Source organism: Oncorhynchus kisutch, unplaced genomic scaffold (genome assembly GCF_002021735.2).
Source record: "Oncorhynchus kisutch isolate 150728-3 unplaced genomic scaffold, Okis_V2 scaffold3257, whole genome shotgun sequence".
In the NCBI taxonomy this organism is placed as follows: Eukaryota; Metazoa; Chordata; class Actinopteri; order Salmoniformes; family Salmonidae; genus Oncorhynchus; species Oncorhynchus kisutch.
In genome coordinates, this window is record NW_022265202.1 from 77,578 (window position 1) to 97,872 (window position 20,295).

General features: G+C 45.8%; 1 protein-coding gene across 3 annotated transcripts in view; it reads left to right on the forward strand.

Moving 5' to 3' along the window:
• The first annotated feature begins 8,386 nt into the window (after window positions 1-8,386).
• Window positions 8,387-20,295, forward strand: part of LOC109883569 (ubiquitin carboxyl-terminal hydrolase 7) — a 66,134-nt gene continuing 54,225 nt past the window's right edge. For 2 of the 3 annotated variants that reach the window (XM_031820331.1, XM_031820332.1), the window contains exon 1: window positions 8,387-9,544. In XM_031820331.1, coding sequence (XP_031676191.1) covers window positions 9,460-9,544 — 85 coding nt within the window. In that variant the 5' untranslated portion in view covers window positions 8,387-9,459. Of the gene's footprint in view, window positions 9,545-9,985; window positions 10,010-20,295 lie in introns of those variants that run through there. The other variant, XM_031820333.1, reaches the window with a different exon arrangement.

The window sequence follows — 20,295 nt, forward strand, 5'->3', positions numbered from 1 at the left end:
TTTTGAAATACGTAATTTCAAGATATGTAAGTCAACATTTCGAGACACTTAACTCAAAATTTCGAGATACTAACTCGACATTTAGGGGAAGTAGAACATACATATAGGATATGTTTCTTAGTTTGTAGTATTATGTGGCGGTTTCCATCTACCCACATTGCAAAGATCAGCACAGCAGAGCCGCTGTGTAGTGGGCTGGCATTTGCCCCAAAATTTGGGATAAAAGTATTAACAAAAAAGTATTGAAAAGAGGGACAAAGTACTGTTGTTTAGACTGATTTGCCTCATGATTTGTCAACTCGTGCACAATAAATCAGGGCTTCTGTCTGATCAACTGTAGCCAAATGATAACAACCACAGCAGCAGATAGCCTAGAGAAGCCTATGAGCTCTGATCCCCTCTGGCCAGGGGAAAGGAAGTGGTAACTTAATGTATATAGCCTAAAATAGGCCTATTTATTTGTGTTAAGAGAAAAAAGTTTACATTCAAACTTTGGGTGGTCCCTTATCAATTAATCAATCAACACAGTGATGACATACAATGTGAGTATTTTTTTAAATTACAGATGCAAAGACCTACATGATGCAACCCTGCATAAAGCTAGCTCTGCCCTGTTAGTTCTATTGTCCAATCACAGTTGTTGTCTAGTTTTCTTTTAACCATGATTCGAACAACTCTGGTCCCATCATAGCCCATATAAAACTATTTTACACCTGATGTATTACCATGTCATACCCTACAACTAGGGTCCCAAGTTTTACCTTGTTAGGTTAGTCTACCAGAACTGGAAAAACTCTGGGCCCCAGGAAACCCCCCCCCCCCCCCAGCATTTTCTCAGCATTCCCTGTTTCAATCCGTTTTCTTTTGTTTGGTGTGTAATGAACACGACCCAGGGCTGAGCTCATTGCTGATCAAACACCTTCAAGGCTGGAGGCAGACAGGTGTGAATCTAGGGGACCTATCCTCTAGTAAAGGGAACCGCAGTATGTGTAACAACATGGACTGAGTGTTAAGTGAATTAATTAAAACATTTAGCTGCTCAGCTATGTTTACAAAGTTTGAGGAACTTTTAATCAAATGGCTACACAAACGATTTGCATTGCTCCCCCTCTCTTCCATGCTGTTGCCACTCTCTGTTATTATCGATGCATATGTAACAGTATAGCTTCCGTCCCTCTCCTCGCCCCTACCTGGGCTCGAACCAGGAACCCCACCATCAACAACAGTTACCCACGAAGCATCATTACCCATCGCTCCACAAAAACCACGGCCCTTGCAGAGCAAGGGGAACAACTACTTCAAGGTCTCAGAGCGAGTGACATCACCGATTGAAACGTTATTAGCGCGCACCACCGCTAACTAGCTAGCCATTTCACATCGGTTACACATAGTCACTTTAATAACTCGACCTACATGTGCATATTACCTCAATTATCTCAACTAACTGGTGCGCCCGCACATCTGTACCGGTACCCCCTGTATATAGACTCCACATTGACTCTGTACCGGTACCCCCTGTATATAGACTCCACATTGACTCTGTACCGGTACCCCCCTGTATATAGCCTCCACATTGACTCTGTACCGGTACCCCCTTGTATATAGCCTCCACATTGACTCTGTACTGGTACCCCCTGTATACAGCCTCCACATTGACTCTGTACCGGTACCCCCTGTATATAGACTCCACATTGACTCTGTACTGGTACCCCCTGTATACAGCCTCCACATTGACTCTGTACTGGTACCCCCTGTATATAGCCTCCACATTGACTCTGTACCGGTACCCCCCTGTATATAGCCTCCACATTGACTCTGTACCGGTACCCCCTGTATATAGCCTCCACATTGACTCTGTACCGGTACCCCCCTGTATATAGCCTCCACATTGACTCTGTACCGGTACCCCCTTGTATATAGCCTCCACATAGACTCTGTACCGGTACCCCCTGTATATAGTCTCCACATTGACTCTGTACCGGTACCCCCTTGTATATAGCCTCCACATTGACTCTGTCCCGGTACCCCCTGTATATAGCCTCCACATTGACTCTGTACCGGTACCCCCCTGTATATAGCCTCCACATTGACTCTGTACCGGTACCCCCTTGTATATAGCCTCCACATTGACTCTGTACCGGTACCCCCCTGTATATAGCCTCCACATTGACTCTGTACCGGTACCCCCTGTATATAGCCTCCACATTGACTCTGTACCGTAATACCCTGTATATAGCCTCCACATTGACTCTGTACCGTAATACCCTGTATATAGCCTCCACATTGACTCTGTACCGGTACCCCCCTGTATATAGCCTCCACATTGACTCTGTACCGTAATACCCTGTATATAGCCTCCACATTGACTCTGTACCGGTACACCCTGTATATAGTCTCCACATTGACTCTGTACCGTAATACCCTGTATATAACCTCCACATTGACTCTGTACCGTAATACCCTGTATATAACCTCCACATTGACTCTGTACCGTAATACCCTGTATATAGTCTCCACATTGACTCTGTACCGGTACACCCTGTATATAGCCTCCACATTGACTCTGTACCGTAATACCCTGTATATAGCCTCCACATTGACTCTGTACCGTAATACCCTGTATATAGCCTCCACATTGACTCTGTACCGTAATACCCTGTATATAGCCTCCACATTGACTCTGTACCGTAATACCCTGTATATAGCCTCCACATTGACTCTGTACCGGTACCCCCTGTATATAACCTCCACATTGACTCTGTACCGCTACCCCCTGTATATAGCCTCCACATTGACTCTGTACCGGTACCCCCTGTATATAGCCTCCACATTGACTCTGTACCGGTACCCCCTGTATATAGTCTCCACATTGACTCTGTACCGGTACCCCCTGTATATAGCCTCCACATTGACTCTGTACCGGTACCCCCTGTATATAGCCTCCACATTGACTCTGTACCGTAATACCCTGTATATAGCCTCCACATTGACTCTGTACCGTAATACCCTGTATATAGCCTCCACATTGACTCTGTACCGTAATACCCTGTATATAGCCTCCACATTGACTCTGTACCGTAATACCCTGTATATAGCCTCCACATTGACTCTGTACCGGTACCCCCCTGTATATAGCCTCCACATTGACTCTGTACCGTAATACCCTGTATATAGCCTCCACATTGACTCTGTACCGTAATACCCTGTATATAGCCTCCACATTGACTCTGTACCGTAATACCCTGTATATAACCTCCACATTGACTCTGTACCGTAATACCCTGTATATAGCCTCCACATTGACTCTGTACCGTAATACCCTGTATATAGCCTCCACATTGACTCTGTACCGTAATACCCTGTATATAGCCTCCACATTGACTCTGTACCGTAATACCCTGTATATAGCCTCCACATTGACTCTGTACCGTAATACCCTGTATATAGCCTCCACATTGACTCTGTACCGTAATACCCTGTATATAGCCTCCACATTGACTCTGTACCGTAATACCCTGTATATAGCCTCCACATTGACTCTGTACCGTAATACCCTGTATATAGCCTCCACATTGACTCTGTACCGTAATACCCTGTATATAGCCTCCACATTGACTCTGTACCGTAATACCCTGTATATAGCCTCCACATTGACTCTGTACCGTAATACCCTGTATATAGCCTCCACATTGACTCTGTACCGTAATACCCTGTATATAGCCTCCACATTGACTCTGTACCGTAATACCCTGTATATAGCCTCCACATTGACTCTGTACCGTAATACCCTGTATATAGCCTCCACATTGACTCTGTACCGTAATACCCTGTATATAGCCTCCACATTGACTCTGTACCGTAATACCCTGTATATAGCCTCCACATTGACTCTGTACCGTAATACCCTGTATATAGCCTCCACATTGACTCTGTACCGTAATACCCTGTATATAGCCTCCACATTGACTCTGTACCGTAATACCCTGTATATAGCCTCCACATTGACTCTGTACCGTAATACCCTGTATAGACTCTGTACCGTAATACCCTGTATATAGCCTCCACATTGACTCTGTACCGTAATACCCTGTATATAGCCTCCACATTGACTCTGTACCGTAATACCCTGTATATAGCCTCCACATTGACTCTGTACCGTAATACCCTGTATATAGCCTCCACATTGACTCTGTACCGTAATACCCTGTATATAGCCTCGCTGTTGTTATTTTACTGCTGCTCTTTAATTACTTGTTCCTTTGATTTCGTACTTTTTGGGGGGATTTTATTAACTGCATTGTTGGTTAGGGGCTTGTAAGTAAGCATTTCACTGTAAGGTCTACACCTGTTTTATTTGGCACATATGAGAAATAAAATTTGATTTGGATTTGATTCTTCACAACGTAGCTGTATAATTATTTAATAGGCCACTTTCCTTAAACAGCAGGAACATTACAAGTGATGTGTCTGGTATGATATCTATGGTAATCATGGCAGCTTGTTGGTCAAGACCGGGTTAGGCCAGTGTGTGTTCCTGTGTGTGGGTGGAGGTAGATGAACGAGACATTCCAATAGCTTTGGATGAGTCAGCTGAAAAGCTGCTGTACCGAACGACAGCAGCTTCCAGCACCCTTCTCCTATCTCTCCACTAGAGGGCACTGTTTTCCTACAAACAGAACATCTCTCATCACTCACTTCATATTGCTTCATCTATGATAGGAGGGAAGGATACTCTTCATATTGTAGCTAATAGCTACAACAATAATAAACATACTAGCTATGAATTAAAGATATCATTTAATTCCTGTGAACCTTTCAAGTTTACTGCATTTTTACAACAGTCCCATAACAATGCAGTACATAGAGCAACCAGTTTTATAGGATTTTAACATATTGTGCCATGTACAGCATCTAGCCTATGCATGATCCATATGATCAGGTATGCTATTAGAAATAAACAATCAGCTTTAGCCCAACTGATGCAGCAAAGTGCAAATAAATAGACTGAAGCATGGGATTGGCTACCTGCATTAGCATGGGGTTGGCTACCTGCATTAGCATGGGGTTGGCTACCTGCATTAGCATGGGGTTGGCTACCTGCATTAGCAAGGGGTTGGCTACCTGCATTAGCATGGGGTTGGCTACCTGTATTAGCATGGGGTTGGCTACCTGCATTAGCATGGGGTTGGCTACCTGCATTAGCATGGGGTTGGCTACCTGCATTAGCATGGGGTTGGCTACCTGCATTAGCATGGGGTTGGCTACCTGCATTAGCATGGGATTGGCTACCTGAATTAGCATGGGGTTGGCTACCTGAATTAGCATGGGGTTGGCTACCTGCATTAGCATGGGGTTGGCTACCTGCATTAGCATGGGATTGGCTACCTGCATTAGCATGGGATTGGCTACCTGCATTAGCATGGGGTTGGCTACCTGCATTAGCATGGGGTTGGCTACCTGCATTAGCATGGGATTGGCTACCTGCATTAGCATGGGGTTGGCTACCTGCATTAGCATGGGATTGGCTACCTGCATTAGCATGGGATTGGCTACCTGCATTAGCATGGGATTGGCTACCTGCATTAGCATGGGGTTGGCTACCTGCATTAGCATGGGGTTGGCTACCTACATTAGCATGGGATTGGCTACCTGCATTAGCATGGGGTTGGCTACCTGCATTAGCATGGGATTGGCTACCTGCATTAGCATGGGGTTGGCTACCTGAATTAGTATGGGGTTGGCTACCTGCATTCACCCCCTTTATATAACTAGGCAAGTCAGTTATGAACAAATTCTTATTCACAATAACAGCCTACCCCAGATGATGCTGCCCTATGGGACTCCATATGAGACTCCCAATGCTGCCCGCTGCCCTATGGGACTCCATATGGGACTCCCAATGCTGCCCTATGCCCTATGGGACTCCATATGGGACTCCCAATGCTGCCCTATGCCCAATGGGACTCCATATGGGACTCCCAATGTTGCCCTATGGGACTCCATATGGGACTCCCAATGTTGCCCTATGGGACTCCCAATGCTGCCCTATGGGACTCCATATGGGACTCCCAATGCTGCCCTATGCCCTATGGGACTCCATATGGGACTCCCAATGCTGCCCTATGGGACTCCATATGGGACTCCCAATGCTGCCCTATGGGACTCCCAATGCTGCCCTATGGGACTCCATATGAGACTCCCAATGCTGCCCTATGCCCTATGGGACTCCATATGGGACTCCCATTGTTGCCCTATGGGACTCCATATGGGACTCCCAATGCTGCCCTATGGGACTCCCAATGCTGCCCTATGGGACTCCATATGGGACTCCCAATGCTGCCCTATGGGACTCCATATGGGACTCCCAATGCTGCCATATGGGACTCCCAATGCTGCCCTATGGGACTCCATATGGGAATCCCAATGCTGCCCTATGGGACTCCATATGGGACTCCCAATGCTGCCCTATGGGACTCCATATGGGACTCCCAATGCTGCCCTATGGGACTCCATATGGGACTCCCAATGCTGCCCTATGGGACTCCATATGGGACTCCCAATGCTGCCCTATGGGACTCCATATGGGACTCCCAATGCTGCCCTATGGGACTCCATATGGGACTCCCAATGCTGCCCTATGGGACTCTCAATGCTGCCCTATGCCCTATGGGACTCCCAATGCTGCCCTATGCCCTATGGGACTCCATATGGGACTCCCAATGCTGCCCTATGCCCTATGGGACTCCATATGGGACTCCCAATGTTGCCCTATGGGACTCCCAATGCTGCCCTATGGGACTCCCAATGCTGCCCTATGGGACTCCATATGGGATTCCCAATGCTGCCCTATGGGACTCCATATGGGACTCCCAATGCTGCCCTATGGGACTCCATATGGGAATCCCAATGCTGCCCTATGGGACTCCCAATGCTGCCCTATGGGACTCCATATGAGACTCCCAATGCTGCCCTATGCCCTATGGGACTCCATATGGGACTCCCAATGCTGCCCTATGGGACTCCATATGGGACTCCCAATGCTGCCGTATGGGACTCCATATGGGACTCCCAATGCTGCCCTATGGGACTCCATATGGGACTCCCAATGCTGCCCTATGGGACTCCATATGGGACTCCCAATGCTGCCCTATGGGACTCCATATGAGACTCCCAATGCTGCCCTATGGGACTCCATATGAGACTCCCAATGCTGCCCTATAGGACTCCATATGAGACTCCCAATGCTGCCCTATGGGACTCCATATGAGACTCCCAATGCTGCCCTATGGGACTCCATATGAGACTCCCAATGCTGCCCTATGGGACTCCATATGAGACTCCCAATGCTGCCCTATGGGACTCCATATGAGACTCCCAATGCTGCCCTATGGGACTCCATATGAGACTCCCAATGCTGCCCTATGGGACTCCATATGAGACTCCCAATGCTGCCCTATGGGACTCCATGCCGGACCTTGGGGCGGCAGGGTAACCTAGTGGTTAGAGCGTTGGACTAGTAACCGAAAGGTTGCAAGTTCGAATCCCCGAGCTGACAATGTACAAATCTGTCGTTCTGCCCCTGAACAGGCAGTTAACCCACTGTTCCTAGGCCGTCATTGAAAATAAGAATTTGTTCTTAACTGACTTGCCTAGTAAAATAAAATAAAAATAAATAAAATATGTGACTCCCAATCACGGCCGGTTGTGATACAGCCTTATATCAGTGTATTGTGTCAAAATGTTGCAATGTTCAGTTGTCCAGTTATGTACCAGAGAATTTCTTTGGATTGTAAAATTGAAGTTTAGAGACGAAAAAAATTATGTTGGGCCCTTCCACTGTTGTTACACTGCGATATTGACTCATCATATATGGTTAAAACAGAATATACTCCAAAGCGGGGAAAATAATACAATTTCTACAACTCATATCCATAGCACTGGAGAATAAAACTTATGTTATGTGTTTGCAGTGTCTTGTTGCAATTATTTTAAAGAAAATGGGCCCTTTAAGGTGCATCCAGTACACTCCTATTTCTGGTAAACGCTATTACCCAGGGGTGTCAACAAAAAAAATTGGGGGGACGAAGGAACATACTGTAACATACTTATTATAGGCTTACTGTAAAATGACTAAAACCAAATCGAAACTTTGTAAATTATAATTGACTTACATTCATACAGTTTATTGACTGTGTCCAGCTTGCTAATAATCACCAAAATGAAGGCTAGACAGTCAAGGGAGCATCGAAAATTCCAAAAAGGATGGATAGAGGACAAATTTTTTTTGCACTTTTTGACGGTGTGGAAATATAACCAGTTTTCAGTGCGGCCCTCCGGACCTCGTTGAAGACCGAATGCGGCCCCCGGAGCAAAATGATCTTGACACCTCTGCTATAACCCGTTATACCAACTAACCTATAATATTAGCTATGATTATATATTTTTTTTACCCCCATGAGTTGTAGCCTATGATTGCTAACCCGTATATTGGTTAATGAAAAATACACAGTCAGTCAGCGAGCGACCCAGCGATTCTGCTGTGTGCGGGAGTGTTCAGATCTCCATGCGGATGTGACATTTCAGAGAAGAGCGCGACCGCCATTTTGAGTTTTTACCTCAAACTCAACATCACAAACCAAGGAAGCGGGTGAGAGGCTCTGGCTGTGACCGGGCACATTTATTCATTGAACAGAGACGTTTTGAAATGCGACAAGGTGCTGAATTTTGTTGCTAATATTAATACGGTGATTTAATGTGTGGGAAAGTCGATATCGGGCTGTGGCATCGCTATCACCCTAAACTTCTAAATTACTGCGATTCCAAATTAGAAGCAGGTTTGAATGGATAGCTTTTTTCTCTGCTCTCCCCCAGACGAGGGACAATCGGAGGAGCACACGGACTGGGAATATCGAAGGGAAAGTTGTATTTCAATGTGCATTGATAGTTTATGAACATTTGTTTTCCCTGATTGACTCATTTCGTTAGTTGGCTGCCTTGTGCCAGTTGGCTTTAAAACAGGGCAACCGTATTTGTTTCTCAGGCTGCAGGTCGTGAGTTGTCTTTCTCACTTCACCAATTGCCCCATATTACCCGGTGTAAAAGTCGGATTTATTTAATTCAACGGGTCTCCCTTTTTTGGAGCCGTAGTCATCACCACCGTCAGCGACTTGCACCCATCAAGGCGCCGAGATTGGGCGAATAGCAAGTAAATACGTCCGCGTTTCTCTGCCTGCTCCCCCACCGACCTCCTCCCCTCAATCCCCGGCGCTGACGGGAGAAAAGGCCGAGGTTGTTTTAGAACAGGCCCAGACGACCAGGTTTGACCTGTCTATTCCACCTCCGCACCCTCAAACACCTCACCAACAACCCAGTAACCGACTCCCCGCGGAACCAGCAACAGACAAGTTCGAGGGGAACAAAGACAACAGGCATCATCATCTCTTCACAACAGTTGCCAACATGAACCACCACCACACTCAACAACAGCAGCAGCAGAAAGCCGGCGAGCAACAACTTAGCGAGCCCGAGGATATGGAGATGGAAGGTACGAAAAAGCCACGGGAAGGGGACGATAAACTAACACAACAATTACATTAAAATAGTTGGAAGTGCATAGCTAGCGTGAACTGATGTATCGTCACTGTAAACATCAAGGCCTAGACTGAATGGTCACAACTCATTTTGCTGATGATGCGTCCATTGCAGCAGCAGCATCTGACCTCGTTTAGTCAGTAGCCAACGTTAGCTTAGCTTTAACTTAAGTGTTGTTGACATGTCAAATACAAGCGTCGTTGGATGTAACTAGTTAGTTAACGTTGGACGACCCGGTAACTAGCCGACTCGCTAACTTACATCACACATATGCAACTGGCAGGTTAGCACATTCACGGACTGATTTCTTGCACTCTCACGGTCTTGACGTTAGCTAGCTAGTCCAAGTCGGCATGATTAAACGTGGCGCAGTCAACTTGGTAGCTAACGATGGTCAAAACATCCGTTTTGGTTTAACGTAAGACAACACGAGTGAAACATTACATAAACCACATGCTTTTACAGTATATTTACAACCGTCGTATATCTGTCACCTAACAAGCTTAACTTACATGGATTTATATTTTGATCAGTTGGCTAGTTAGCAATAGCATGTGCAATTCATTCATCGCGGTTAGCTAGCCAACCTACTAGTTGCCAAAATAAACCCGGGTCAATAGCTCTCACTCGCGCTACAAAATCGATCGTTTGTGCCCCGGTCACAGGGGTTAACGGTAACACATTTTTAGTCTGGATGTTACACTCCCGTTCATGTTTTGTAAACAGTAGCCCACTTAGCTAAAGTTAGCTTGTTTCACATGACTCTTTGAGCCTACGCATGCCGTTTTAACAATGGTTATTAATGACCCAGCAGGTATTAGGCAAATGTTGCTATTTACTTACACATTTGACAGACCAATTGGTAAGTTGGTTAAGGTATTTTTTTACAGGGATCTAATGGTTACGGTGCGTTTACTATTTGTTTGCCTAACTAGCCAACCCGACTGTGTAATGTATTTGTAATTAGCTAACTAACGCCAGCTAGCCGCTAATCAGCGAACGGTAGCCTGGTAACAGTAGCCAGGTAACAAGGTACGATCACTCAGTTTAGTTGTAAACAATATATGTATAATTTAATAATTTGTATTTGTAATATAATTGTTTTGCTGATTTGTTAACTGAAAATGGTTGGCCTTTAGTGACCGTTATAGGAGGCCTCTCCGTGGACCGGGGGGGTGTGTGGCGATTCCAAGATGGTGGATACTTAGCTAGCATTTTAAAGCGATCCATTTGAAGCAAGGCCCTTTAGCTGTTTGTTTACGTTTTTATAAAGGGAATGGTTTGCATCATCGTCATTGAGACTCGCATGTCATTGATGTGATTTTCAAATGTGCTAGCTATACATGAAATAATCATGTTGCTAGCTGGATGGCTAACTAATTTAGCAGTGGTGATATCTATCTACCTATTTCATTAGCTAGCAAAGAGGTACTAGCTAGCTTACAATTCAAGTTAATCAACACCGATGCGTCAATTTGGTTTTGCCGTACATCAACGATAGTCTAAACTAGCTTTGCGAACTAACGTTACTGAAATAAGCTCCTGTGCCCAAAAGATGCCCGGAAATATGTAATGGTGCACAGCTAGATAGATGGCGTTTAGCCAAGTTGAGGATTTAGCCAACATAAGAACTCGAGGTGGGTGGCAGGGTTTATGTTTCTGCGGCAAGGCCTGCATGTGGAGGTTGCATCGACACAGCCAGCGCGCGGGGATTTGCTGCTTCATTGTATTGAAGACAACGCGCGTGGCTCGCCATTTTTAATGATCCCCATTAGGTTGGGACAGTCAACAACATTTCTGACAGTTTAGCAAACATGTTCGTCAATAGCATGCACTTTTTTAGCATTATGATCATTTGTGATGCATAGGATGGAGATTACATATCATTCATCATTACCACAGGTGCATCAGTCCAACTGATAGAATCTCTGATTTATTTACACAACTGGTGTTTGGATGAGCAGATTCAGGTCTAGTTGAGGGGCATGGACAAGAGGTCTTCCACCGTAATAGTCATACACTACAACCAGTTGGTTTACATTGGCACCTTGTCATTTTTATAAACATTTTCATTTTAACATCTTACTAAATGTACCTAACTTAACACCAGTGGTAAGCACTCCTACTCTGAGATGCAGGACAAACTGATCCTAGATGAGCACTCCTATTGATGCAGGACAAACGGATCCTAGATGAGCACTCCTATTGATGCAGGACAAACTGACCCCAGAGCAGCACTCTTACTGAGATGCAGGACAAACTGATTCTAGATGAGCACTCCTATTGATGCAGGACAAACTGACCCCAGAGCAGCACTCCTACTGAGATGCAGGACAAACTGATCTGAGATCAGCACTCCTACTGAGAAGCAGGACAAACTGATTTATAGAGCATCACTCCTACTGAGATGCAGGACAAACTGATTCTAGAGCAGCACTCCTACTGAGATGCAGGACAAACTGATCTGAGATCAGCACTCCTACTGAGATACAGGACAAACTGATTTATAGAGCATCACTCCTACTGAGATGCAGGACAAACTGATCTGAGATCAGCATTCCTACTGAGATGCAAGACAAACTGATCTGAGATCAGCATTCCTACTGAGATGCAGGACAAACTGATTCTAGATCAGCACTCCTACTGAGATGCAGGACAAACTGATCTGAGATCAGCACTCCTACTGAGATGCAGGACAAACTGATTCTAGATCAGCACTCCTACTGAGATGCAAGACAAACTGATCTGAGATCAGCATTCCTACTGAGATGCAGGACAAACTGATCTGAGATCAGCACTCCTACTGAGATGCAGGACAGACTGATCTGAGATCAGCACTCCTACTGAGATGCAGGACAAACTGATCTGAGATCAGCACTCCTACTGAGATGCAGGACAAACTGATCTGAGATCAGCACTCCTACTGAGATGCAAGACAAACTGATCTGAGATCAGCACTCCTACTGAGATGCAGGACAGACTGATCTGAGATCAGCACTCCTACTGAGATGAGGGACAGACTGATCTGAGATCAGCATTCCTACTGAGATGCAGGACAAACTGATTCTAGATCAGCACTCCTACTGAGATGCAGGACAAACTGATCTGAGATCAGCACTCCTACTGAGATGCAGGACAAACTGATTCTAGATCAGCACTCCTACTGAGATGCAAGACAAACTGATCTGAGATCAGCACTCCTACTGAGATGCAGGACAAACTGAATCTAGATCAGCACTCCTACTGAGATGCAAGACAAACTGATCTGAGATCAGCATTCCTACTGAGATGCAGGACAGACTGATCTGAGATCAGCACTCCTACTGAGATGCAGGACAAACTGATCTGAGATCAGCACTCCTACTGAGATGCAGGACAGACTGATCTGAGATCAGTTCTGGGGACAAAAATATGTAGTTTTTACAGCTTTTTCTTTTGTTACATGTACAGTACCATTCAAAAGTTCGGACATACCTACTCATTCAAGGGTTTTTCTTTATTTTACCATTTTCTATATTGTAGGAGACTAGTGAAGACATCAAAACTATGAAATAACATATGGAATCATGTAATTACCAAAAAAGTGTTAAAATATATTTAGTTTATGTTTGAGATTCTTCAAAGTAGCCATCCTTTGGGTTGATGAGTCCATATTTTCATGTACTTGTATTTTCAGTCATAACTGTTATAGAAGGTGAGTTTTTAAACCCCGCCCCCCCAACTACTCTTTAAACCCCGCCCCCCAACTACTCTTTAAACCCTGCCCCCCAACTACTCTTTAAACCCTGCCCCCCCAACTACTCTTTAAACCCTGCCCCCCCCAACTACTCTTTAAACCCTGCCCCCCCCAACTACTCTTTAAACCCCGCCCCCCTACTACTCTTTAAACCCTGCCCCCAACTACTCTTTAAACCCCGCCCCCCAACTACTCTTTAAACCCCGCCCCCCAACTACTCTTTAAACCCCGCCCCCCAACTACTCTTTAAACCCTGCCCCCCCAACTACTCTTTAAACCCTGCCCCCCCAACTACTCTTTAAACCCTGCCCCCCCAACTACTCTTTAAACCCCGCCCCCCAACTACTCTTTTTTAAACCCCGCCCCCCAACTACTCTTTAAACCCTGCCCCCCAACTACTCTTTAAACCCTGCCCCCCAACTACTCTTTAAACCCTGCCCCCAACTACTCTTTAAACCCCGCCCCCCAACGACTCTTTAAACCCCGCCCCCCAACGACTCTTTAAACCCCGCCCCCCAACGACTCTTTAAACCCCACCCCCCAACTACTCTTTAAACCCCACCCCCAACTACTCTTTAAACCCCACCCCCCAACTACTCTTTAAACCCCGCCCCCCAACTACTCTTTAAACCCGCCCCCCAACTACTCTTTAAACCCAGCCCCCAACGACTCTTTAAACCCCGCCCCCCCAACTACTCTCAGTCCATCCCATCCAGGGCCTAAAATTAACACCTGCCAAATGCAGGTAGATTTTTGGCATTGGTGGGTAAGAGGTCAAGGCTCCAGTGTGACCATTCCACCTGCATTTGTGAGTAAAAAAAATAGTGACGTTTTATCACATTTATAGCTAAATAAATGCTGCAGTAGCTGTTTAACGTATTTCTGCTGTTTATTTTTATTTTTTTAAAGCAATTAAATGAATCACATATATATTTTTTTAATCTACCTGCTACGGTGGCTGGTGGTCCAAAAAGTACATTTAATGCCTGATCCCACCTCTATCAACAGCCCTCTTGTGATTTCCAGGTAGTTGATTTATGGTTTTCCGACTCTCCCAACAGCGCTATTTATCGGGTTAATTTTAGATTCATGTTGATATTTTTCAGCCTTCAACCTGTGGCCACAAACAAGCTACATGGAGGCAATACCAAAATATGTGATCTAATGCTCTAACTTTTCATAGCAAAACCTATTGTCCCATTCCCTGCATAGTGCACTGCCTTTGGGTCTACCCCATGTGACCTGGTCATTGTCCCATTCCCTGTATAGTGCTGCCTTTGGGTCTACCCTATGTGACCTGGTCAAACCTATTGTCCCATTCCCTGCATAGTGCTGCCTTTGGGTCTACCCTATGTGACCAAATCAAATGTATTTATATAGCCCTTCGTACATCAGCTGATATCTCAAAGTGCTCTACAGAAACGCAGCCTAAAACTCCAAACAGCAAGCAATGCAGGTGTAGAAGCACGGTGGCTAGGAAAAACTCCCTAGAAAGTCAGGAACCTAGGAAGAAACCAATAGAGGAATCAGGCTATGTGGGGTGGCCAGTCCTCTTCTGGCTGTGCCGGGTGGAGATTATAACAGAACATGGCCAAAATGTTCATAAATGACCAGCATGGTCCAATAATAATAAGGCAGAACAGTTGAAACTGGAGCAGCAGCACGGCCAGGTGGACTGGGGACAGCAAGGAGTCATCATGTCAGGTAGTCCTGAGGCATGGTCCTAGGGCTCAGGTCCTCAGAGAGAGAGAATTAGAGAGAGCATACTTAAATTCACACAGGACACCGAATAGGACAGGAGAGGTACTCCAGATATAACAAACTGACCCTAGCCCCCCGACACATAAACTACTGTAGCATAAATACTGGAGGCTGAGACAGGAGGGGTCAGGAGACACTGTGGCCCCGTCTGAGGACACCCCTGTACAGGGCCAAACAGGAAGGATATAACCCCACCCACTTTGCCAAAGCACAGCCCCCACACCACTAGAGGGATATCTTCAACCACCAATTTACCATCCTGAGACAAGGCCGAGTATAGCCCACAAAGATCTCCGCCACGGCACAACCCAAGGGGGGGCGCCAACCCAGACAGGAAGATCACATCAGTGACTCAACCCACTCAGGTGACGCACCCCTCCCAGGGATGGTATGAGAGAGCCCCAGCAAGCCAGTGACTCAGCCCATGTAATAGGGTTAGAGGCAGAGAATCCCAGTGGAAAGAGGGGAACCGGCCAGGCAGAGACAGCAAGGGCGGTTCGTTGCTCCAGAGCCTTTCCGTTCACCTTCCCACTCCTGGGCCAGACTACACTCAATCATATGACCCACTGAAGAGATGAGTCTTCAGTAAAGACTTAAAGGTTGAGACCGAGTTTGCGTCTCTGACATGGGTAGGCAGACCGTTCCATAAAAATTGAGCTCTATAGGAGAAATGGGAATGGTGACCTGGTCAAACCTATTGTCCCATTCCCTGTATAGTGCTGCCTTTGGGTCTACCCTATTGTCCCATTCCCTGTATAGTGCTGCCTTTGGGTCTACCCCATGTGACCTGGTCAAACGTATTGCTCCTTTTGCTGTGGTGCTGCACCACGATAAAATCATTACCGCCACACAACAACAACAAATATCGAACATTATAACAAATATTTCTGCTGAGGCGCATTTTGTAGCTGCGATATCATTCCACATTTACTTTTCCTCTGCAAACAAAACAAGTACATAATAAGAAAATCTAACAACCCCATAGTAGAATATTTGTGTCTTATTTACCTTGTCGGCTTGTTGTTCTATGCTAGATACATATTCCTCTCGTGGCTCATCCCTGTTCTCAGTGCCATAGGGAGGGAAACATGCAGTCTGACAAGAAGTGAAGAATTGTTGTGCATTAAATCTCAGAAACAGCAGTTTTAAAGGCTTTTGGTTCAAAAAGAGAGAAATCCCAGCTTTCCAGTCCTACTTGTATTTATTTCTCATCTCCTAAATATGCGCGAATGTCGCCGTTTTAAACCCAGGATGTTTAGCAGAAGCATGTTAACACTGACATGTGCCTAGGGGAGAGAGGGGTGAAATGTAACGTCTGCCAATTGTAGGGTGGTTTGGGGTACAATGTCTCTCCCCTTCCAATTTCATTTATTTTGGAATGACTTAAAAAAAATTGTGAGTCAGATAATATTTTTTTGTTGAGAAAGAGTAGTGAAAACAAGGGAAAGTGTTTGGGGGGGAGGGATAGTGACGAAGTGGTTTCTGTGAGAAGTACAGGCAGGGGGCTTGTTACCCCGGGTGGAGATTTACCCTAAGTTACCCTAACAAGTAGGTCTACATTATATTCAGTGTTTATGAAAGTTTTTTTTTGTGACATAAAATTAATCAATATGATAATAACTAATTAAAACATTACATATGAGATCTGCACAGCGGTCTAAGACAGCCTCTAGCACTGAGATGCAGTATCATACCTGGTTCAGTGGTCTAAGACACTGCATCTCAGTGCTAGAGGCTATATCACTACAGTACCTGGTTCAGCGGTCTAAGACACTGCATCTCAGTGCTAGAGGCTATATCACTACAGTACCTGGTTCAGCGGTCTAAGACACTGCATCTCAGTGCTAGAGGCTATATCACTACAGTACCTGGTTCAGCGGTCTAATATACTGCATCTCAGTGCTAGAGGCTATATCACTACAGTACCTGGTTCAGCGGTCTAAGACACTGCATCTCAGTGCTAGAGGCTATATCACTACAGTACCTGGTTCAGTGGTCTAAGACACTGCATCTCAGTGCTAGAGGCTATATCACTACAGTACCTGGTTCAGCGGTCTAAGACACTGCATCACAGTGCTAGAGGCTATATCACTACAGTACCTGGTTCAGCGGTCTAAGACACTGCATCTCAGTGCTAGAGGCTATATCACTACAGTACCTGGTTCAGCGGTCTAAGACACTGCATCTCAGTGCTAGAGGCTATATCACTACAGTACCTGGTTCAGCGGTCTAAGACACTGCATCTCAGTGCTAGAGGCTATATCACTACAGTACCTGGTTCAGCGGTCTAAGACACTGCATCTCAGTGCTAGAGGCTATATCACTACAGTACCTGGATCAGCGGTCTAAGACACTGCATCTCAGTGCTAGAGGCTATATCACTACAGTACCTGGTTCAGTGGTCTAACGCACTGCATCACAGTGCTAGAGGCTATATCACTACAGTACCTGGTTCAGCGGTCTAAGACACTGCATCTCAGTGCTAGAGGCTATATCACTACAGTCCCTGGTTCCAGTCCAGACTGTATCACAGCGGTCTAAGACACTGCATCTCAGTGCTAGAGGCTATATCACTACATTACCTGGTTCAGTGGTCTAAGACACTGCATCTCAGTGCTAGAGGCTATATCACTACAGTACCTGGTTCAGCGGTCTAAGGCACTGCATCTCCATGCTAGAGGCTATATCACTACAGTACCTGGTTCAGCGGTCTAAGACACTGCATCTCCATGCTAGAGGCTATTAAAATGGTTATGTTTTAGTCAAACAATATATCTGTTTGCAAATTGACTGCAAGAAGCACAATCTCCAAATTATTTGTAAGTATATTGTTATTTTATTTAAGCTTTTATTTAACTAGGCAAGTCAGTTAAGAACAAATTCTTAATTTACAATGACTGCCTACCCCGGCCAAACCCTCCCGTAACCCGGACGACGCTGGGAAAATGGTGCACCACCCCATGGGACTTCCAATCACGGCCGGTTGTGATCCAGCCCAGGATTGAACCAGGGTCTGTAGTGATGCCTCTAGCACTGAGATGTAGTGCTTTAGACCGCTGCGCCACCTGGGAGCCCACTCGGGAGCCCGGCCCCCTGAACAGCCTCTCGGGAGCCCGGCCCCCTGAACAGCCTCTCGGGAGCCCGGCCCCCTGAACAGCCTCTCGGGAGCCCGGCCCCCTGAACAGCCTCTCGGGAGCCCGGCCCCCTGAACAGCCTCTCGGGAGCCCGGCCCCCTGAACAGCCTCTCGGGAGCCCGGCCCCCTGAACAGCCTCTCGGGAGCCCGGCCCCCTGAACAGCCACTCGGCTCGCGGCTGAATCTAGTTGAGGATCCCTGGAATAGGGAGTCATCAGGGACGCAGGCTGAGTGACACATGTCGTTAGCTGCCTGTAATCCACTTGGAAAAATGAGGCCAGTCTCGTGAGCGGGGCTCACTGGGGCTCCATATACACACACACACTCAGTACATGCAACCAGGCTGTCTCACACGGACACAGAAGAGATGACACTCATACTGCTAGGGTAGGTAAGGACACACTAATATATATATATATATGAGATGCTTTTCTGTCATTCAAACTGACTGTAGAACTGCTGACAGAGACGAGGTATACTTTACTGACTCTCACTCTTAGTCTGACTCTGGTACCCTATTCTCTACACCTTCCCTAGGGGCCCTGGTCTAAAGTAGTGCACTATGTAGGGAATAGTGTGCCATCGGGCTCTGGTTAAAAGTAGTGTACTATATAGGGAATAGGGTGCCATTGGGCTCTGGTCTAAAGTAGTGTACTATATAGGGAATAGTGTGCCATTGGGCTCTGGTTAAAAGTAGTGTACTATATAGGGAATAGTGTGCCATTGGGGTCTGGTCTAAAGTAGTGCACTATATAGGGAATAGTGTACAATCGGGCTCTGGTCTAAAGTAGTGCACTATATAGGGAATAGTGTGCCATTTGGGGCCTGGTCTAAAGTTGTGTACTATATAGGGAATAGTGTGCCATTGGGCTCTGGATAAAAGTAGTGTACTATATAGGGAATAGTGTACCATTGGGCTCTGGATAAAAGTAGTGCGCTATATAGGGAATAGTGTGCCATTGGGCTCTGGTCTAAAGTAGTGCACTATATAGGGAATAGTGTGCCGTTTGAGATAGACTTCCTGTGTTGTTCTTCAGTAGACATCTTCGTTGTGATTGATGAGACTAGTCCCGGGCTCTTTGTCTGGGTAATTACCTGCCTGAGTTCCTCCTGTCCCCTTCCTAAAGCAGCTACACAGGCTTGTGTGTGTGTCAGAGGAGCTCACAGCTTAATCCTTCATTGTTACTAATTACCAGACTGCTGTAGTCGACACACAGACGCACACACTGCTGCTGCTGCGACACTGCCTCGGCACTACAGTGTTCTTCCTGATGGTTAAAGACGACTAGACAGTGTCCGCATCCTAAATCGGGCCCTGGTTAAAAGTAGTGCACTATATAGGGAATAGGGCCTATAGTGCACTACTTTAGACCAGAGTTCAATATAGGGAATAGGGCCCATAGTGCACTACTTTAGACCAGAGCTCTATGTAGGGAATAGGGTGCTATTTGGGATGCGAACAGCATGTTTAGATTGCAGGGAAATGAAGATTTAGCACAGACATCACAAGGAAACCACCATACAGATCAGTGTTATAAACTGACCCAGTCATCATAACCACCACACAGATCAGTGTTAGAAACTGACCCAGTCATCATAACCACCACACAGATCAGTGTTATAAACTGACCCAGTCATCATAACCACCTTACAGATCAGTGTTATAAACTGACCCAGTCATCATAACCACCACACAGATCAGTGTTATAAACTGACCCAGTCATCATAACCACCACACAGATCAGTGTTATAAACTGACCCAGTCATCATAACCACCACACAGATCAGTGTTATAAACTGACCCAGTCATCATAACCACCACACAGATCAGTGTTATAAACTGACCCAGTCATCATAACTTGTAGCTTGGAAAACACGTGACTCTGAATGACAACACAATGTGATGTAGCTTGGAAAATACGTGACTCTGAATGACAACACAATGTGATGTAGCTTGGAAAATACGTGACTCTGAATGACAACACAATGTGATGTAGCTTGGAAAATACGTGACTCTGAATGACAACACAATGCGATGTAGCTTGGAAAATACGTGACTCTGAATGACAACAG